Source organism: Spea bombifrons, chromosome 3 (assembly GCF_027358695.1).
Source record: "Spea bombifrons isolate aSpeBom1 chromosome 3, aSpeBom1.2.pri, whole genome shotgun sequence".
In the NCBI taxonomy this organism is placed as follows: Eukaryota; Metazoa; Chordata; class Amphibia; order Anura; family Pelobatidae; genus Spea; species Spea bombifrons.
This window is the reverse complement of record NC_071089.1, coordinates 83,739,015-83,759,105: the sequence shown is the minus strand read 5'-3', so window position 1 is coordinate 83,759,105 and position 20,091 is coordinate 83,739,015. Positions and strand designations below refer to the sequence as shown.

The window sequence follows — 20,091 nt, the reverse complement described above, 5'->3', positions numbered from 1 at the left end:
CTTCTCCGTAGCCCCAGCTCCTTGGCTTGCAGGAGATTCACTGTCCTTCTGGATTACACGTGATTACCAGGGGGTCTCAACGGGAGCCCCCTTTGTGTCAGGGATCGATTTGTAATTGTGTTTATTTCCTTCCTGCGGTTCTCTTTCTAGTAGTCGCGTAAATGTGCATTTGCAGATTTTATTCCTATGATCTGCCTGGAATGAGGCCTCCTTACAATTGGACTGCCATGTATGATTCCACCCCACAACATAATTACACACAGCGGCCATTATTTATTAACCTCATTGATGCAATAGTGGCCTTATAACTATAGGAATCCATGGAACGCCTCAATATGCAGGAAAGGTTGAGTTATTGCTATGGTGGAAAAAAAAACACTTTTCAAACTTACGTGCAAAAATTACATAAGTCACTCTTTTCTTTTGTTGCATGTACAGAGCCGATATATTCTGCAGCTCAGTATGACAAAGTTATACATTAAAATGTTATTTTAACAGAAGGTGTAAAGAGTCCTGCTGCCTGGAGATTACAATTACGAATGTTACCAAGTGATTTCATATATAAAAACAAAGTTAACTTTTTCTTTACGCTGCCATCTGAATCTACTATTTAAAGCCCGATTAAAACATCTTATAAACTTCGATACACTTTGGTGGAGTATTAGCTGCAAAGCACCTTTATGTTCTTTCAATCGCAAGACCTATGCTTAGGTCTGTGGTTTTATCCTTGTAATTACATATCCATGTTCTGAAGGAACAGAACAAGCACTTGCAGCATGCTAAGAAGGAAATTAAATCTCTCCGGGGATTGATCAATACGTGGACTGTTTTGCTAGAGAACGGACATTAAATATAAGAAGAATAAATAATAATAATAAAAAATGTACTAGGGAATGGTCATGCACCTTCCGGAACCAAGACGAAGTGTTACGGGTTAGGCAGGATTTACGTTTCCATAGCAATCCGAAGATGTTTTTCTTCGTTCGGTAAATATGGATTCTGAAAAGTCTGGGTGTCACACAAAGTGAATGCTGCAATGAATGTCCACTTGGACCGTCCCATTCCCCTCTATTCCTCATTCGTTCTGCGGCTTCGGCTCCAGAATTTCAACAGACATACCTCTCTCCCAGGCTTAGTACTTTCTTTCTACACCCTGTGTGATTAGTATTTCATTCCAAGTCTCAAGAGTCATGGACTCTACAACCACTATCTGAAATATGCTTTTCTTTGGAAGATTAATTCTTTGGAACATGTTTTCGCTGAGTGGTTACTCAACAACCATTGTGGGTTCAGTAGGTCAGTTCATATCCAAAATCACTGTCTCACAAATGACTAGTTAAAGGGGAACCCGCATTGGAAAAATGTTTTGAAGCTGAAGTTGCTTTCTCTTCTCCTAGACCAACGCACACCAGAGATTTTGAAGCACAGTTGAAGCACAAAAATCACAGCCTGAACTAAGCAAAATGGCTCTAGAATGGGAATAACCAGAAGTCATTTTGAAACACGGCTGGGACCTCTCTCTATATAGTTTATGTAACTAGTCTTGTACAATAACTAACCCCGGGGTCATTGTTTAATATTTCATACATTCAACTAGTATTACAATAATAGGATTTGGTTAGGAAGAGCATAACGAAAAACGGGCAATCTGCTAACGCTGACAAACATACACATTAGAGAAGTAGATACAAAACTTACGAAAATATATATTTCCACTGAAAAGTGTTTTACTCCTGCAGGTGATCGCAAGCCGGTATGTTTGTGTATGTAAGGATGCAGTTTACCATTAGTTTGTTTTTTTTACCTCTTGCATGCATGTATCATCTGAATTTGCCAGATAAGTACTTTAGATCAGTATTTCACATAACCATCATTCCATGTGTCTAAATCAGAGCACCTGTGCCGGAAGGTGTGATAATAGGGGAGGCAGGAGAACCAGCAGCAGAATGCAGCAGGACCACACCTTCCCTTAACCCAAGAGCAACCAAAGTGGCCACATGAGAGCAGCACAAACCTTTAGAGATTTTACAAGTCATGATCCCCCACTGGGGACTGTCCCACAAAATCAGGACTGTTGAGAGGAATTTTATTTCATCCCATAAAAGTGAATATCTGCATTGTCATTCCCAGCACTTGAAGACAAGAGAGTATCAAGTTTAAGCACCAATATTCACTTTCCAAAAACATAACAGCGAACATTGTTCTGTTAAAAATATGTACTGTAAACATGGGCTTAGATTTAAAAATAAATGAAAAGATGACTTAAGTCTACAGTGCGGTATGTCTAAGATTTCCTTAAATATAAATAAAATATATTTTTGAGATAGACTTACTTTTGACTGCTGTGGTGGTGGGGCATAGGGTTGGTCAGTGATGTAAGTCTTCTTAGAGTTGGGGGGTGGATAAGATCCAGCAGGCTGCTGACCCACAGCAGGTCCGGACATGTAAGCTGGTTCTGGTTTCCATCCTCCCTGCTGTCCGTAGGGGGCCTCAGAGCCATTTCTCCCTCCGTAGCCCTGTGGAGCTGGATAGTAGGGATCTTGATACCTGACCTGGTTGCCCTGGGGGTAGACATTTCTCGGTTCAGGGTAGTAACGTGCAGGTTGTGGAGGTATATACTCAGGACCACTTGGCTGAGAAGCATATTGGGCAGGTCCTGGAGACCGGGCCTGCTGTGGAGTGTAGTACTGATTAGGAGCAATGTTATAAGGCTGACCAGGCTGTGGGCCAGGGGGTACATAATGGGGACTGGGCTGTGCCGATTTGACCTGCACATTGAATGTGGGACGGTTGGGAGTAGAAGCTGTAGCGTAAGATGCAGGCACTGGCTGTGGCCTTGGAGCCCCTGGCGATCCTGCTAGTGGAGGCTGGGAAGTGGACTGTGGTTGAGGTTTGGCTGCTGACTTTTTGGTTGCCGTCAGGGGAGGCTGATTTGGGATAATCATTCTTTTGTGTCCAGTCACTGGTGTTCCCACTGTGGGATGGGGCAAAGTGCCAGTTTGTCCCCCAGAGCCCTGTAATGAAGAGCATAATAAGTCAGGGTTAATGAGCTATAAATCAAAAAAAAGGTTCATCGGTTAAACAGATTGTATGCTTTGGTAACTTGAAAAGAAAGAAAAAGAAAAAAAACAAAAAACAATCTTGCTGCATGAAAGGCTCAGTTCAACATATACGACACATTAAATTGCGCTACCTAGCATGTTAAATAAATCACTTGTGTCATTTTGTTTTGTCCCAGAAGGCTTAAGGTCACATATCTATCAGTGCCTGCATTTATGTTACAGGACAGTTAAGCAATTCCTGAAAACCTAAGAAAGCATATGTTATTAGAGGTTTGGGCTGTAAACAGTCCTATTACTGAGGTTTCAAATACTCCGATATATATATATATATATATAAACCTTGTCTTATAATCGAGCAAATACGGTGTGTATATATATCTATATATATATATATATAAACCTTGTCTTATAAATCGAGAAAATATGGTGTGTATATATATATTATATATATATATATATATATATATATATATATATATACACACACACACACATATATATAGCTTGTCTTATAATCGAGCAAATACGGTATCTATATATATATATATATATATATATATATATATATATATATATATATATATATATATATATATATATATATATATATATATATATATATATATATCTATCCACCAATGCAGCTTGAAAGCACCAGGTAACATTGTTAAAGCAGGAGTGCTGTGAATACACATACACACACTGACTCCAACATAGGGAGAGGTTAAAACCAATAAGATGGACAACATTTCACACAGTTTATGCTGTTGCCAAACAGTTATTTCGGCAACACTTGCAGAACTATACCCAGCATGATTAAAATTCAAACAAGAAATACTATTTAAAAAAAAAAAGGTGACTGCCAGCAATATTAAATCAATCCACACTCATGAAGGGGGAAAAAAAACCCAGCATGGTTTAAACTAAAAACAATAAGGCTTTCCAGTATTTTTTTCTTCTTCATATACATTTTTTTAAGTTTAAAAGGGATGAACAAAAAATCATGTGTTTTTCCACAAATCATGAGACTTCCACAGGACGGGTGATAACACGAGTTTGCGAAAACACACAAAGGGCACTTAATCCTGCAGGAAGAATGGAAGTGTCTACTGCAGCAAACACAGATTAAAAGAAATTATTCTTGTGAACACAGCACATCCTCACAGACAAGGGAAGGTCTTATAACACCAAAGTACAGCCATTTCCATGGCAACATGCTGAAAACATTTTTTTCTCTCTGAATGCCCCCTAGACTTCCAGGGACACTATGTACCATGTCACACTTCTTCAGCGCCGGAACATTCCACACGGGCTGGGCAGGACAGATCTATTAAAGAGCAGAATTAGCTCATGCTGCACGGCTGCTCAGAGGCTGCTGTCTAAATGTCTTCTCAAATTCATGGTCCTCTTAGAAACACTACTGATTATTCACACACACATATATCCCTGGCATCGCAAAGAAAATATGGCTTCAGAGGAGAAGACCAGCTAGCCAGCAGATGAGTTAGTTGGTGCAACTGTGGCCGACCAGCAGAAGAAAATGCTACATCTACGTTTGAAGGTAACAATACTGCAATACTTGTTAAATAGACCAGATCCTGTTATTTTCGGGGTTAAACTGGAGCTGGGACACACAGGAGATATAGGCGTCTCTTGACATGTAGCCGTGGCATGTTCATGTCATTGTCCCTTTCAATCTGGATGCTCTGGACCCTACTGTGGCCAACGAATGTTAACACTGTGAAAACAGGCACACATAAAGTAGCTCTGTACTACTTGCCAGTTATACAGTTGTGACTACATTTGCACTGATTCCAGTAATTACAAATACACATAAAAATAAAGAAGCCATATGGCACATTTGAAACACAGTCCTGACTCGGCCTGTTTCATAGTAAATCCTCTGGTCCTATGGCTCCGGTTCTGTCAACTTGTATACCACCACTGCTACACACACTTAGTGTCTCATGAGCCTAAAACACATCTTCTACATAAACATCTTACTCCTATCTAATGCTAAGCGGAATGCAGAAAAAAATACTCGATGGCTGTTTCGCATTACCTCTTAATGAAAAACACACACTCCTTTCTCGCTTTTGATTTCTTTTTTTGGCATCGTCCATCTTGAGTAATTCTAAACAGATAAGGGATTTTTCCAAGAACTAATATTTTCTGGAAACTGTGCGTTTATTACTGGACTATTCGTTGAGTTTGCAGAACTTGTTATTTCACCGTTATGAAACCAGTAGTGAGATCCAGTGCCACCCATGTTGCCGTAATTTGACAGGTTTCTCAAAAACATGGTGTTCTACCATCTCTACTGGTAAACACTTGTAAAAGGAGCCCAAAATACCTTCCTTTCATGTGCAAGGCTATGCTTAGCCATATTTTCTTAAACCTCTGTTAACTCTGCAAGGTCAGAATCAATAAAATGTTTCCGTATGATATAGTGGCTGTAAGGATTGCACTTCAGCAGGCATTTTAATTCACTTAAAGCCCAACACTGAAAAAAAAGGTAGGCTGGCATTCTTCCAGACTGTCTCAGTAATCATAAGGAGAACAGCGGAGTCACAGCCCTGATCCAAGCATATCGGCCATTGCTTCACCACGGAGGTGCTTTTATCTCAATCATATTATTTACTGATAATGGCACGAGAAAGAAAAAAAAATAGATTTTTTTTTTTTAATCAAAGTGATATTGTATTACAGATTAATGGTTAGCAGTGTGTAAACATCGACAGACAGACAATTAGCAAAGCTATTTGACAGTCGGCTTTCTGGCACACAGGAATTTTTTGTGAGTAACGTGAAATCCCCATTTTCAGATTATGAATGACCCCCTTTTTTTTTTTACAAAACCGCCTGTTAGTCATGATGTGAAATGCTAAAATTGTATTTCCATCAAAACAAAAACATTTTAATTAAAATGGGCCAACAAAAGGGTCCACATCTCTTAAAAAATGTACCGGACGCAACAAGAACAGTGGAATAAAGTCAGAAAGATATTAAACGGAAAAGCCAAGCGGTATATTTTATGCTAACAGGTGAGCAATAAGAATTTGCTGGAAACACTCAATGTTTTGCACTTTACTAAAAGGTACATGTGACCGAAGAGAACGCTTAACAGCCAAGAACTTTTACAAGACAATTCTAATAGTGTTAGGAAATCTACATGTTAGCCCAGGGCTAAAGAACCAGGCCAAGAATTCTGTGCAGCCTTGCCTGAGAACAAGCACTTTAGTGAATTTCTATGCTCAAGCTGGGATATCCAAAATCATGGGGCATGAATTGCGTACCTCTGCGACCAGGGTGATTTTAGCATAGTCGAGATTTTCTAGCACATGACCTAAGTCTGACTGCATTAACATCTGAAAGCACTAACATCTGGTCAGTTTTGGAATTACTACCGAGGCTTGACGGACCCGCGTCCAAAGGTGGAAAGCAGGATTGATGTTGCTACAGAAGCAAGACAAGCTACATTGAAGCTGCATCTAATTGCAGACATTCACAACACAGAATACATTCCAGTGCTCATTTAATTTGCAGTGAGCCTGGAAAATATGGTCTCAGTAATGAAACATATGGCTCTTTATTCCATGACATGCGCGTCTAAGTAGTCTTATGCTGGACCAGTAAGAAAGTCAACCCATTGTCCAGTTAGTGGTGCTTATCAAAACCTGAGAAGCTTCGTTATCCATAGGGGAATTACCTGAAAAAAGTCCAGGTCTTCACAGTAACTGTCCAGTCCATCATAGCCACTTCAAAGACCTCTTTACTGAGCTCCAATTGGGCGAGTTTTGCATTCAAGCTTTAAGAGATCTGGCAAAAATGGGCTCAGAGCCAACTGCATGAAACGGAACCCAATAGCATAGACATTATGATGGATACTCACATTTTGATGTGTTGGGAACACATTCTCCAGTATTGTATTGCATGTTTTGTATTTAGCATGACAGCCATCGTGAGTATGTTTTTTTTTTTTGATATTTTATAATAAATAAAAAGGTGGTGTTCCTCATATTCTGCTAAACATTAAAGTTTTTGGAAATGCAGCATTAGAAACATCATTCCCCATATTGTCCGGCGAACACCCAGAAATAATTCTTTAATAAAAATTTTGACTCATTTATAATTTTGCTGGAAACACTTGTTACGCGACACAAAAGCAGGCACTGACAGGTTGTCGCCATAGAAACTGGGAAGGCTTAAAAATGTATGAATGTCTCTTGAAGGCTGTTTATGGGTTGGTTAGGTACCCCAAAAACATTTATATTCATATGAAATTACCATTATATTATCACTATATCAACCGCACTTTTTTAAGGTAGGGAGCAAATGCTGAAGAATACTTAACTAAGCCGTCTGGCCTGCATTTGCATTGAGACATACTGTTCCTGCAGTCCATATTTATCCTTGTCAAGCACAGAAGGAAAGATGGCTGGAGGAAAGTACAGTATGTTCCACAGCAGGTTGCAGCCAGCTGACGACTTAATGTATAACAAGACACAGAGGCAGAAATCAATAGTGCGGAGTGTGCTGATGTCAAACGTAGAGATGTCACTTAAGGGAAAGCTAAGACGGTCAAGAGTTACGGGAACATAACAGCAGTGCAAAGAATAAGACGAACAGCAATGGAATGGACTGGAACAATATGACACGTCATGGGAAAATCCAAGTCAGAACTTACATGTCCACTCCAGCAGCTTGTCATATCCTCAACATGTATAACATTACATAGAGATCATATAAAGCAGATCATGTAGTATCACTAGACAGCCCCCAGTAAAAGGTACAATGCAAACAGGAGGTAAGGGTAGTTAAGCATGACCCCCGATGATGGTTAGTCAGGCGTCTGTAAGGGCACCCCACTTAGCAAGGACCCCTCAAGCCAGAGGAACCCTTGGCATTGCATATGATTTTACTCCTAAAACAGACTAAATTAGTGTCTAAAACACCATCTGTCCAGGTTTAAGTCAAAATCTAATGACGAATATAGCTATGATTAAATCTCTCTCCTCAAAAAGTATCAATTAATTTTCATATCCATCATCAGCCGAATCCAGCAGTATCTGAGAAATAGTGCATGCTGTGATTTCATTACTAATGGAAACATTAAAAGCCAAGCTGAAGAACAGACAGCGCAACACAACCGCTATGTGCTCGCTTTCATCAAATATATATATATATAAAGGACTCGCTCCCCTCCCGGCATATTATTACCATAAAGTAATGAAAGCGGACTGGAAATTATCTTATATATCATTAGGTCTCATTGAGCGGGCAAATCTAGACCGGTTTCCTTTGGTGTATCCCCCATGTGCCATTCATGATGGTTCCACAAGTTGCCGTTTCCACGGGTGATCAGACGTGCTGTCTGCACGATTATATATCCCAAACTGTGTCCATGCAAAAATTGTGTTTTATTAAAATATCCTGGCATAGAAAGCCTTTCAATTCAGAGATAATTAAAACGCACCTTCAACCAAAGATCATCTTTTGTTTTGGTAAGTCTAAAATTGTGTGAGATACACTACTTGTTATGCCCCATCGTACAGGACTGTTGTCGCTATATAATTCAATATAAAATTATAATAAATACTAAGGAAACTATCCAACACCAACATACTCAGCCAATCCTTTCTGGGCACCCATGCCTTGTCATATTATAGTACTGGTATATTTATATATCACGTATTGAAAGCCCCTCTAAAGTAATACTTATTAACCCACTAGATATGGGTAAAGGTAATGAAACCAAAGGATAGAGAAGCAAGGAATGACACACTTGTGTTATAATTTGTAAATGCTTTTTAGGATTTCATTGTTGCCTAATTCACAATGGACGCATGCTGCTGAACGTGCTGTAGCGCATTACCGTGTATAAGCCAACTAGACAAGCCAAGAAAACGCATTCCAACCAAATCTGCTGGTGCTGCAGTCAGATACAAGTCACTTGAGTGCCAGGGCAGGTCTGAATGCCAAGTTATTAGGCTAACAAGTTCCAGGTGAAGAACTGCTGAACATCTAAATGCATGATCCAGAGGACATAATTAAAGGACATAATATAATTGCAAATAATGCCTCTCAGACTCGTGACTGTCTGGTCCACTGGAAAAAAATAAAATATATACATAATAAATGCCAAATGCAGGATTATATTACCCAGCTCATCCTAAATCTGATGCACAAATATAAACGGCATCTTTATGTATGCCAGAACCTCTCTCTCTATGAGTGTCTGTTTACGTAGCCTATTGTATAACGAACTACACAAAAGATGTATAAAAGGTCACATCTTGAATAGCCACAAATCCTTATGACCCAAACAAGTTAATTTTTAGCACATATCACTGTTTTTTATTTTGTCCAAGAGAACTATTATACTCTGCTTTTTCCCCCCAAGGCCAATATATAATATATTATATATCTTTATCATGGTTTACATTAATCTGTGGAGAAAGTGGAGGTGATTGTGTCATTGTATAGGCACGGTGGACCACAGGGTTCACAATCACCTTCTTCAGGAGGCACACATGGGACTACAAAGACAGTGAGACGGCTGGAACTTCTTGGTCCTTCCTTGAAGAAAGGAACCACTAACACAAGAGGAGTTAATGAAAATAAAGTATGGAAATTTAAAAATGCATGTGATATATTACATTTTGAGCCTTTATAGCAGGAATGGGCATAACGTTCTTATCTGTGACCATCTCAACATTTAAAAAAATGAATCCTCACAGACACCTTTCCAGTGTGTGTCGCAGTGGACTAAACAAAATCAAGCGAGAAAAATAGAAGTGTAGCCCTCTAAAAAAAAATAATAAATAAAAATTACAAGAAAATAAATAAAGGTGCTGTACACAAGGGTACCTACTACTAAAAATGATTTGGGAATAGACGAACGCCTCGCATATCTGCATCTCTGTTAACTCTATGCATCTAACGCTTAGTGCTAGAAAAAGTTCCTTTTGTTTATCTGTTTATTTTATTAAACAGTAATTTCCTTTATCACCACATAAAAGACAAAAAGGAGAAACATATTTGATGAGAATATTGCAGCAAAGCCAAATTATCCCCTCACGGGCACAAATGGAATCATTTGCAATTCATACACAACAGAGGAAGAGGCAGGAACATTCAATTGTCCCACTGCATATATTATGTGTTTTGCTGCATGGCTCCCTGGGTGAACGTTGGCTTCCGTCTATATTTCCACCTCTTTGTTCATTGCGGCAGGTACATCATTGCCGAGTCCCCTCGATGCTAACTGATGTCTGAGCGCTTTCAATTGATATACCACATAACCACTTTGCTCAATAAATGCTGGTTTGAAATACATAGATTGTATACAACATAGTATGCCAAAAAGAATATATGTAAGTGCAAGACAATTCTACTGTACTGTCTTATTAAGAAGTCCCAGGATGAAGAGAAAGCATGCCATGAAAAAGCCAGAAAAACAAACAAAACCTACTGGTACATTTGTTCTCAAAATGGAATTTTTAGCCTTCATGTGGTTTCGACCATAAGACAGTAAGATTTTAAATTAAAAAAATGTGGTATATCACATAAACCGAATGCAAGCAGATACGTTCATCTCCCTTTAAAAATACTATTACGTCAAGTCTCTCGATAGAACAATTAGAAATACAAGAAGTATAGCTTGGATTCATCAGTAAGTATGGGACGGCTACGGCAATGCTAATTCTTATGGCCCCAATGAAAACAGACCACCCAAATGTTATCATTTAACCCCTTAATGACAAAGCCCGTACATGTACGGGCTCAAAATACATTGTTTTCAATGGGTTTAGCAACCGCCCATTGTCCTTAAGGGGTTAAAAGCATCTGACGCTATGGCCAAACTAGACAAGAAAAGAAGAAAGGAGCTGCACCAGTGGCTTCTTAGCACAACAGGAGTTTAAATTACTGGCAAATGAGCTATGTTTTTAATATGACAAGCTGTGCAATTTGTGTAACATAGGGAAATACATCTGCCTTGCATGTAGTACAATCTTATGATACAATATTACAGATTACTGATCTCAAATTGAATTAAAAATTGGTCAGAATCATCACAAAATATTTGAACATTGATAAGGAGTGATCTGACGTACACCAGAGTTACTTTCCAGAGCAATTATAAGTGTGTATTTTCTTTTTTGTTGGTGGCGATCGAGCTGGCAAGGCAGATCGCCGGGACACAAAATAAAGTAACAAACAGCTAGTTATGCAAGAAATCATAAAAAAAAAAAAAACTCCAAGCTTTTCACATTTAGTATTCTGTGTTTAAGCTCATGCCCACCACACATGTTAAGCTCTTAGAAAAGAGGGACATCAGGGGAGGAAAGTAGAGGAAAAGTAGGGATTCGGCCCCCAAAGAGGAGCTGTTTGGTCGCATACTATACAAGCAACAAGACTTGTTTGGACAGTATGCGACTTGAATAAAAGATTGCGATTTGGTGCCTTCTCAGTAGGATAGGCTGGTACCTTGATGATTTAGACACATTTGAGTGGTGCACTGAGTATTTGATGATGGCAACTTCTAGCACCGCTACTTCCAAGAAAAAATGTAAATGGGATTAAAAGGTTACCACGCAGTTCAAATGTCAGCAGATCTCACACTATGTGTGAATATAAGTCGCATAGCAGTGCTCCTTGATGTAACTCCATCCTTACTAAAAATACAGCTTCAATAGAATGAGGTGATGTGCAAGGTCAGCAGAAGTGCCTTCACACTGTACAGTATGTAGCAGCAGGTCTCGCGGCATTCCATCCTGTGTTCTATTACCACTCACAGGCAAAGTTATGGCTGGAAGACCACACAAGGTATAACTCAAAGGCTAAGGTTCCAGGAGACTAATGTGAACATACTGATGCTTTTATTGTTCTCCTATAAGAGCCATACCTGGGTGCGGGGTTTGTATGGAGAGCTGCTTTCCAAATCAGCCAGAATGCTGGTCAACGAGTCAATCTCTGCATCTAAGCTTGAACGTCGCTCCTCTATGGTCTTGCCCCCGGTATTTATCTGTGGAACATAAGCAATATAAAATTACTTATACGAGAATATAATATACTTGCATATGATGCATAGCAACAACCATGATTCCTCTGTTTTACTGCTGGTGGCTAGAGTTAGACTATAATTACATAATATAGTCTAATTACATAATCTGAGCTTCACCCCCCCCCCCCCAAAAAGGACTTGTTTTATCTATTTGTCAGCCCATGAACATTTGTGTATGTGATATATGTTTATAGCGCTCCAGCCTTTCCCACACCATTAAAATTACCGTATATAGTGAAATCAGTGAGTTTATAAATTCTATTCCCTTGCAAACACTCAGTTTAGTGAATACACCCCCTTAGTCACTGTGTCCACACTATTATGTTTACAGATTTCAGTGTATAACAGCATTGGGATATAAATGAAGATAAAATGACATTTTCCGTGATCTCATCAACATGAAGAGCTAACATTCCCCCTAATCCATTAAGGTAATACCTTGACACATTTTACGCAAAGACAATGCAGACACATCCTACACTTGTTACTGTGCCGTGAGCTCCCTACTAAAACTGCAAAGATGGATTTTTGCACCGAGCCCATCTGTCATAACTGTCTGTACGGGTATCTGATCCTTGCAGCAGTAATGGAGTAATATTACGTGTGCCACTCACTCGTGGAGCATTGCTAATCCCTAATACTTCACGACTGGCTGAGCACAGCTCGTGCAGATGGGTTACATATGTATACGGACGGCAATCAAAGCTCCTGTCTGGGAAACATAGGCACAAATGACTGAAAACTGCCCAGTTAGTCTCCGTCGCATTTAATGCATCAAGAGCAACTATTTGCTGAGCTTTTCTGAGTCCTGGGTTTAGCCACATTTTATTGAATTACTTTTTTTTTTTGCATGAATTGCAGTTCATAAAACCAAAAGTGAGGTATATTCCAATAACAGATGTATTCAAGCCATATAGAAATTCCAATAAACAAATACAAGGTTCTTTTTTAAACTAAGGAAGTGTGTATTAGCAGCATTAGCAACATTTTGGGCTTTTTACATTGATAACATTATTAATAATATTATATAATATTATTATTATTATTATTACAGACACACGTGTATCTAGGGAAGCTTTGAAGAAACTAAAAACTGAAGGCATTGAAGGGAAAAAAACATGATTTTTGTGGAATAGCATCAGATCCTCTGATGGGATCAGGAACTAGCTGTTAGACACACACAGCACAACCACACTATGTCTCAAAAGTACAGCAATAGTTCAGCGGGACCATCAGGAGGTTATTTTACACGGTGGTATCAATCTGTAGTCCTCTTCTTACTGTTGGCCTGTCTCTCTTAATTACTTCCAGCTGTTGCCGAGACTGCATACAGGAAGAACGGTCAAATAGACGGAGGGTTCGAGATGGTTAAGCCTCAACCAACCTTTTACAACAAACAGTTACGTTTTCATCTTACTTGTATCTCATCACAGTAAGTGTGCTCTATGAAGTGCCAAATCCTGACAATTTCTCCCCGACGAGATGAGTTTACCCATAAGACACAGTTAATGATTCTTCATCTCACTTCAACTGGTCTACATCTAATACCTGGTTGATTACTCTACATCTAACGCATAGTAGATTAGTCATGTAATGTATACTTCACATATACAACATATCTTCCAACGCTAAGCACATGTGACTGTCTACCTTGTATTCTTTAACTCTTGCCAAGTGATCACTATAAGGCATAGCATCTCCTTTCTTGATATCATTCATTTTGTTACACTCTAAGATATGCCCGCAAGTAGACTTTTCCTTCTGAGATCTGTTGGCCAATAGAAGCCAACTGGACAAGGTGACAGACAGAATTGACTTATTTCAAATAAAAATCTCCTGACTTACCTGGACGTTAAACATTGCTTCGTCAGACGCAGGAGGTGGAGGAAAGTTATGTGCTGGAGCGTGCTGGAGGTTACTTGTATCTTCAGGGGGCGGAGGAGGAGGAGGGGGGAAATCTGAAAGACGAAAGTTAAGCACTTTATTAATATAAGGACTGTATTTATCAAGTGGTTCTAGAGCAGGATATTCCATTAGTTTCTATGGCAACTTCTACAAATCTATTAAAATTTTTGCTGGCCTTTTTAGAAAAAATAAATACATTAGAATATCATATTCCTCTTGTTTTCCTTCAGTGCTAGGATAATAAAGCCTCAAGGGAAGTATTATTGCCATTTTCAGGATCTGCTGAAATAGAACTTCAGGTCTTACAATGCCTTTATTTAGGGGATGGAGAGATAACTGGTAGGTTCTAGAGCTCAGGTGGAACGCTTGAGGTGCATAGCCACAGACAGGCAGACTAGATGGGCCAAATGGCTATTATCTGCTGGCAAATCCCACATTTCTACAAACTGGCCATGCCAGAGAGCTCCCTACAATTTACTCATCCATAAATATCATTTTATTCGAATTCTGTTTCATGATAGCAACCATAATCTATAGAATAGGAAACAGACACACTTTACACGTAGCTTAAGCTCTAACTTGCTCCATCTCCCTTGAATTTCTTTATAAGCCTGACATGGGGTGGAGAAAACGGAAAGAGAAGCCACCACTGAACGCTGCCCGAGATGTCAGAGTTTGATTGGGGGATTTGTGATATATTAATCTGGTCAATCCACCGGCAAGCCCTTTACATGCAGACAGAACATAATCCAGCATTTTGCGCATAACACTTCTGAATTGTGACACATCGTAGCAGGGATGAAACAACAGTACCAGGCAATACAAGCTTAGTAATGCCATAAACCAGTCCTGTTTAACAGCCTGCAGCTCCGATTTAAAAAAAATATATACTGGTATATTAAAAACAAAAAACAGACAGAAATAAATCCTGTAATTAGTTGTCAGTGGGTGGTTGTGTTTGTATCTAAATACTTTCAAACCGCCTGCTATCTGCTTGTCATTTATTCGAAATGCTGCCAAGTGCACGGTAACATTTCATTACAGAGCAACTTCCATTCTCCATTTTTTCCTCTATAGTTAAAATAACAGAGGGACGGAGTCAGGATACACTGGTTTCCCCCATGTACGTATAAAGAGTCCACACAGGACTGGCATTATGCTTACGTATGTCCCCGAGACATCTTTATTATCAGTACACAGTACTGTATACTAGATCCCTCCAGGGTTAGATGGCAGGGCATATGCCGATGGTTACTGGAAGCCTTGGTATACCCCATAATATAACTCGCCTCCCCAGCCAGCGAGTGTGAACGCCTGTGTGCTTTTATCACAAACACAAAAGTTTTAAGAAGCTTTTCCTATCAATGCCTCCGGCGGCATCACATGACAATTAAGTGTTCCCAGCATCATTTGGGAATGATGCTGCATTTAGTTGCACCTGCTGTGTAGGTGGAACAGCATCTTTAATAACAATGGATGTTGGTAATTCAGTGTGTAACTATTTTCAAACAGAGTACTTTGAAGCTAAAAATAACAAAAATTAATTCTGTAGTCATAAATAAGTGCTAAGAGAAAAAAACCTTAGCAATGCTTCCAATTAAACGCAGCACATTAGACACCAAACCAGTAGAGGGAACTATTATAGACTAAGCTTTTAGCTCAGTGCAACAGTGCAATGTATTATGTTTAAAACGTCACATTAATTAAAAAAAAAAAAATAAAAAGTGTTTAGATGAAGCATTACTAGCATGTCTAATCAAAATCTATACCTTCTTCTCACAACAGCAATAACGGGAGGGGAGGAAGAACGTAACGGGAAGAAATAACAGATCCAGGGAATAAGGAGTTAATGTGGCTTCAGCCAGTTCTAATACATAAGTTGCCGGTGGCATTACATGAAGTTTATTTGCATACAGAGCTGTAAAACATAGGATCTTCAGCAAAGTGCCAAAAACACAGGATGATGCCACAGTGTCCCACAGCTGAGGCTTCAAAAAATAAATAAAAATCCACCCCCTCTATCACCTAACCATCAACGTTAATCGTGTGGCTCTTAATAAATAATCCAATAAAATAGTGCATTGGTCATTGTACTGCACTATGGAATATGATGGCACTATACAAATCAACAAATAACAGTAAGACAAGATTCAAACCCCTCCAGAAGCCCCCAAAAGGTTATGTGGGTCACAGAATAGATTGCAGACTGTTATTTTTGACTCCCTAATACTATTCTTAACAATGTATGCAAATCTGATAAACCACCAGTTCCCTCTTAATACAGGAATCAGTTACAGAGCCTACATATTCGTCACCATAACGTTATGCATGGGGTGCTTTCCATGGAGTCCGGTGGGGAGTACGCGCCACTCGCACTCTACTCCAACTTAAACAGGGGTTCCGATTTCTAATAAATTAACATGAGCTTTGTTGCCTTGCGGAGAATTCTAGGAAATCGGTAATTGCTCAACTTCTCTACAGATTCCACCTCTCCTTGCTTGCAGGAATAAAGCACTAAAAATAAGCCATTACGTAAAAGCCAGGTTGTACCAAGCATCAGATAAAATCTGTTCTCTGTTGCACGGAACGATCAAACAAGAGTATCAAAACACACAACAGCTTTATTTAGAAGGCTTGACGGAAGCAGAAAATATGTATTTACGCATAAACTACAAGAGAGGAAAAAAACCCTGTAGTTTAACTCTTGGTGTGCTGAGACCATGAACTCATAATGCGGCATGAAGCAGGGGTCCTTTAACCACAAACTGTTTGGAAAATTAAACAATGTCTGGTAGAGAGGGGAAAGAATCCCTTGCAGCCACCTGTCCTGTCTCGGTACCCAAGTGCTTAGTGATAATGGACTCTCAGGATCAAATACAGAGCATCCCGGGTCATACTTTTCTTAGTGGTAGATATCAGGTTACCTAACTACTGAATGGTTTCATATAGCGCCTTGATGTGACCATTCCATTGTCACCTTTAATGAATTACTAAAATTAAATACTTGTGATGGATTGTAACAGGTTATATCTGAAAGGTCTTGGGGTCAGCTCATGCAGAGATGTTCCTAGGAATGATTGTACTCTACATGTTGTACAGAGTTCTTAACTACACACATATTGGCTACTCCAGGTTTTATAATACAAACATAAAAAATGACACAGTCAATAACTGTATCATAGCCTCCTTCTGCATAGAGCTCCTCCACTAACGCTGCATTAGGTCATGATGTAGACTGCTTGTAAGCAGCGTTTGCTAAATCAATAATATAAAAGTCCTCATCCGTATAGCAACAACTTCAGACATACATTATTTTTCCCCGTCCGTCCACAGGTTTCAAAAGCTTGCTATTCGATACTATTATTTGCGAATTATTATTACTTATTGCTTTATATAGCGCCATCAAATTCCGTAGCGCTGTACAACGAGTAGAATTATACTCGAATATATGTTGCCGTTCCAGCAAGAACTGATGGAACGAGCCAGGTAGTAGTAATCAGAGTATTTTTATTTTTTTTTTATTTTTATTTTTTAGTAAGGTTGAATTTTTCATTTAATAATAATAAAAAAATTGGTTCATATGCACAACAATATAACTTCACGAAGTAAGGCACTCTGCAATACAACATTCCTGGGAACGGTGAATGGTGGTCATGGACAAAAATACTGAACAACAATTACTATAAGTCACCGGTTACACGAGGAAATAAATCTAAAGTTTTATTTCAATTGCAGAAATATTCCTCTAACATTAAACATGACAATTCTGTATTCAAGGCAATGAGAAGAGGTGACACATCTGGCTCTGATATATATTTAAATTGATTTAGATTTGTGAGTTGGGAGTTCATGGAGGACCTGCTATTGTGTTAGAATGGGGTGAAAAAAATACTTACGATGTGTTTAGATTTCAAGCGCTAGTACTGCTTCAACTAAAGCCCAATTTATATAAAAGGCTCACAATTTGGAGTAGTTAATATAGACATGAAATATTGAGGTTCTCAGGTATTATATATATCTTGTATCATAATAATATCTGGTATCATTAATATTTCCCCTTTAAAATAAGCCCATGGAAACACTTACAGATAATAAAACAGTGCTGTATACATGGTATATGATGGTGCTATATAATTCAAACAACAATAAGATTTTGATATTGCCTCAGGGCTGAGATTGTGGTCGGTCACATTATATTATAAACGACTGCTTAACAAACAACACGCTGAGCTTGATTCTTTACTACAATGCTAATTAAGTCCGTTCCTCCATTAGGCTTTCATTAGTCAGAGTGTCTGGCGGGTGATTAAGACCGAGCCATTGTATAATTTACCACAGGCAGTATGATAAGGAGTCGGGGTGTTTGTGTAGCAGATTGGGTTAAAATAACAGAACTAAACACATTCAATGACTAATAGGCATCTGTCAGAAAACGCGTACAAATTAGAAACAGCTCTATACTGCTAATAAAAACTTATTTTATTTTTATAATAGTGATAAAAAAAAATTACTAGGGGTACCTCTTTAACGAGACCACGGGAAAAAGAACCCCCTTCCGGAGTTTATTAGTGGCAATCAAATTTCGCCAAGGATCAGCACCCTCTGAGGTTTTGCTCACGCGTTTTATAAGCCAGAACGCTAAGCCCGTCAGAACCCTGCAAAATTCTCATTTTCACAGGAGCGGATTTAATTTATTTTATTGGGAACGCCAAAGTCATAAAAGGTTTTATATCAAGCAAAAATAATGCAGACCGCCCCATGCCAGCTGAAATATTGCGGTTATGGATTTATTCTGCAAGGAAAGGTCACCAACTGTTTAAGTCTTAAACAGTTTTAATCATCCCCAAATTCTCTAAGCAGGATGGAAAAAAGGAAGCGCGGAACGCACAGCAGCAGGAACTCTAATTAAAAAGGACCAATTCAACTAATTTTATTTGGGATTAATTATTCACGTTTCACTGTTTGACACACACAAGGAATAGCAATTAGTAATTTCAGTGATGGGAGAATAGTTGGGAGCGTAATCAGCTCAAATGAATAAGCGTTCTGAAGGTGTGATAATGAATTATCTCCACAGTATGCGAGTGCATAAATCTTGCAGATCGGCTTCGTGGATCTGGAGATCTACCAAGGTTTCATACAGCCATGCGGTTTCCTAGCAACACCACACAGAAACAAACTCCCGTACAAAACATCTGTCCACCAGTGTCTTTTGGATCATAGAAGGCAGAAAACACACCATTCCAAGCCATTCTCGGCTGGATTCTCTCTAATATTCAAAGAAAAGAAAAAAAAAAATGCCGTGGCAGGATTTTTAGGCAACAGTGTCTGTATTAACAGGCACACAGATGGTGCGTCTTTCGGAGTCAGGAAAAAAAGCCGAACGCGGGGCAGATCGCATATCTATCAAGTCGTATGTGGATTGAACACTTCACAATGTCAATGTCTTTAAATAGAAAATAAACTAAAAAAGATCGGCAGCAGAGAATGGAAACCATTGAGACAGATGACTGTCCATGTCTTCAGCGCCAAGGTGATAGAGCCTCATAAGTTGTTCTCCAATGGTAGCCAGGTTCAAAAGTGCATTTCCAACATCATACATAACCAAACTTCCAGATTAATAAAAGGTGTTCCAATTATTTTAACATGAAATTTTACGGTACTGAAGTTACTAAACCAGTCACTTTAAAGATGAAAATATGATTCTCTAAAATCAGAATAAAGTGAGAGAAAGGGACGGCTACGCCTAGATCCTATATAATGCAATTCAAGTTTTCTTGATTAGCTAAATCTTGGCGTCTTCTCTTTATATGAAAAACTTAACAAATTTTTACATTAAAGAAAATAAAATATTGGTTTCGCTACTAGATTAAGCATTAACGTCCAGTAGTTAATGTTTTTGTAAATTTGGCTCCTGGATTTTTATCAACATAGTAAATAAACCACAAAGGCACTTAGTAATTTATTTACTGAAAATACCTATAGCTTGTGTGGTTTTTATTGTTAAAGTTTTGTCAATCAGTGAAAATGTTTTGAGATATTTAGTTTAAACTTCCA

The 20,091-nt window shown here is 38.8% G+C and overlaps 1 protein-coding gene across 6 annotated transcripts in view; it reads right to left on the bottom strand.

Annotated features, from left to right (window-relative positions):
• LPP (LIM domain containing preferred translocation partner in lipoma) overlaps nucleotides 1–20,091 on the bottom strand; it is a 110,156-nt gene that overhangs the window by 38,576 nt on the left and 51,489 nt on the right. For all 6 annotated transcript variants that reach the window (XM_053458772.1, XM_053458771.1, XM_053458776.1 and 3 more), the window contains 3 exons: nucleotides 13,975–14,087; nucleotides 11,971–12,090; nucleotides 2,334–3,014 (listed from right to left, as the gene is read on the bottom strand). In XM_053458772.1, coding sequence (XP_053314747.1) covers nucleotides 2,334–3,014; nucleotides 11,971–12,090; nucleotides 13,975–14,087 — 914 coding nt within the window. The remainder of the gene's footprint in view (nucleotides 1–2,333; nucleotides 3,015–11,970; nucleotides 12,091–13,974; nucleotides 14,088–20,091) is intronic.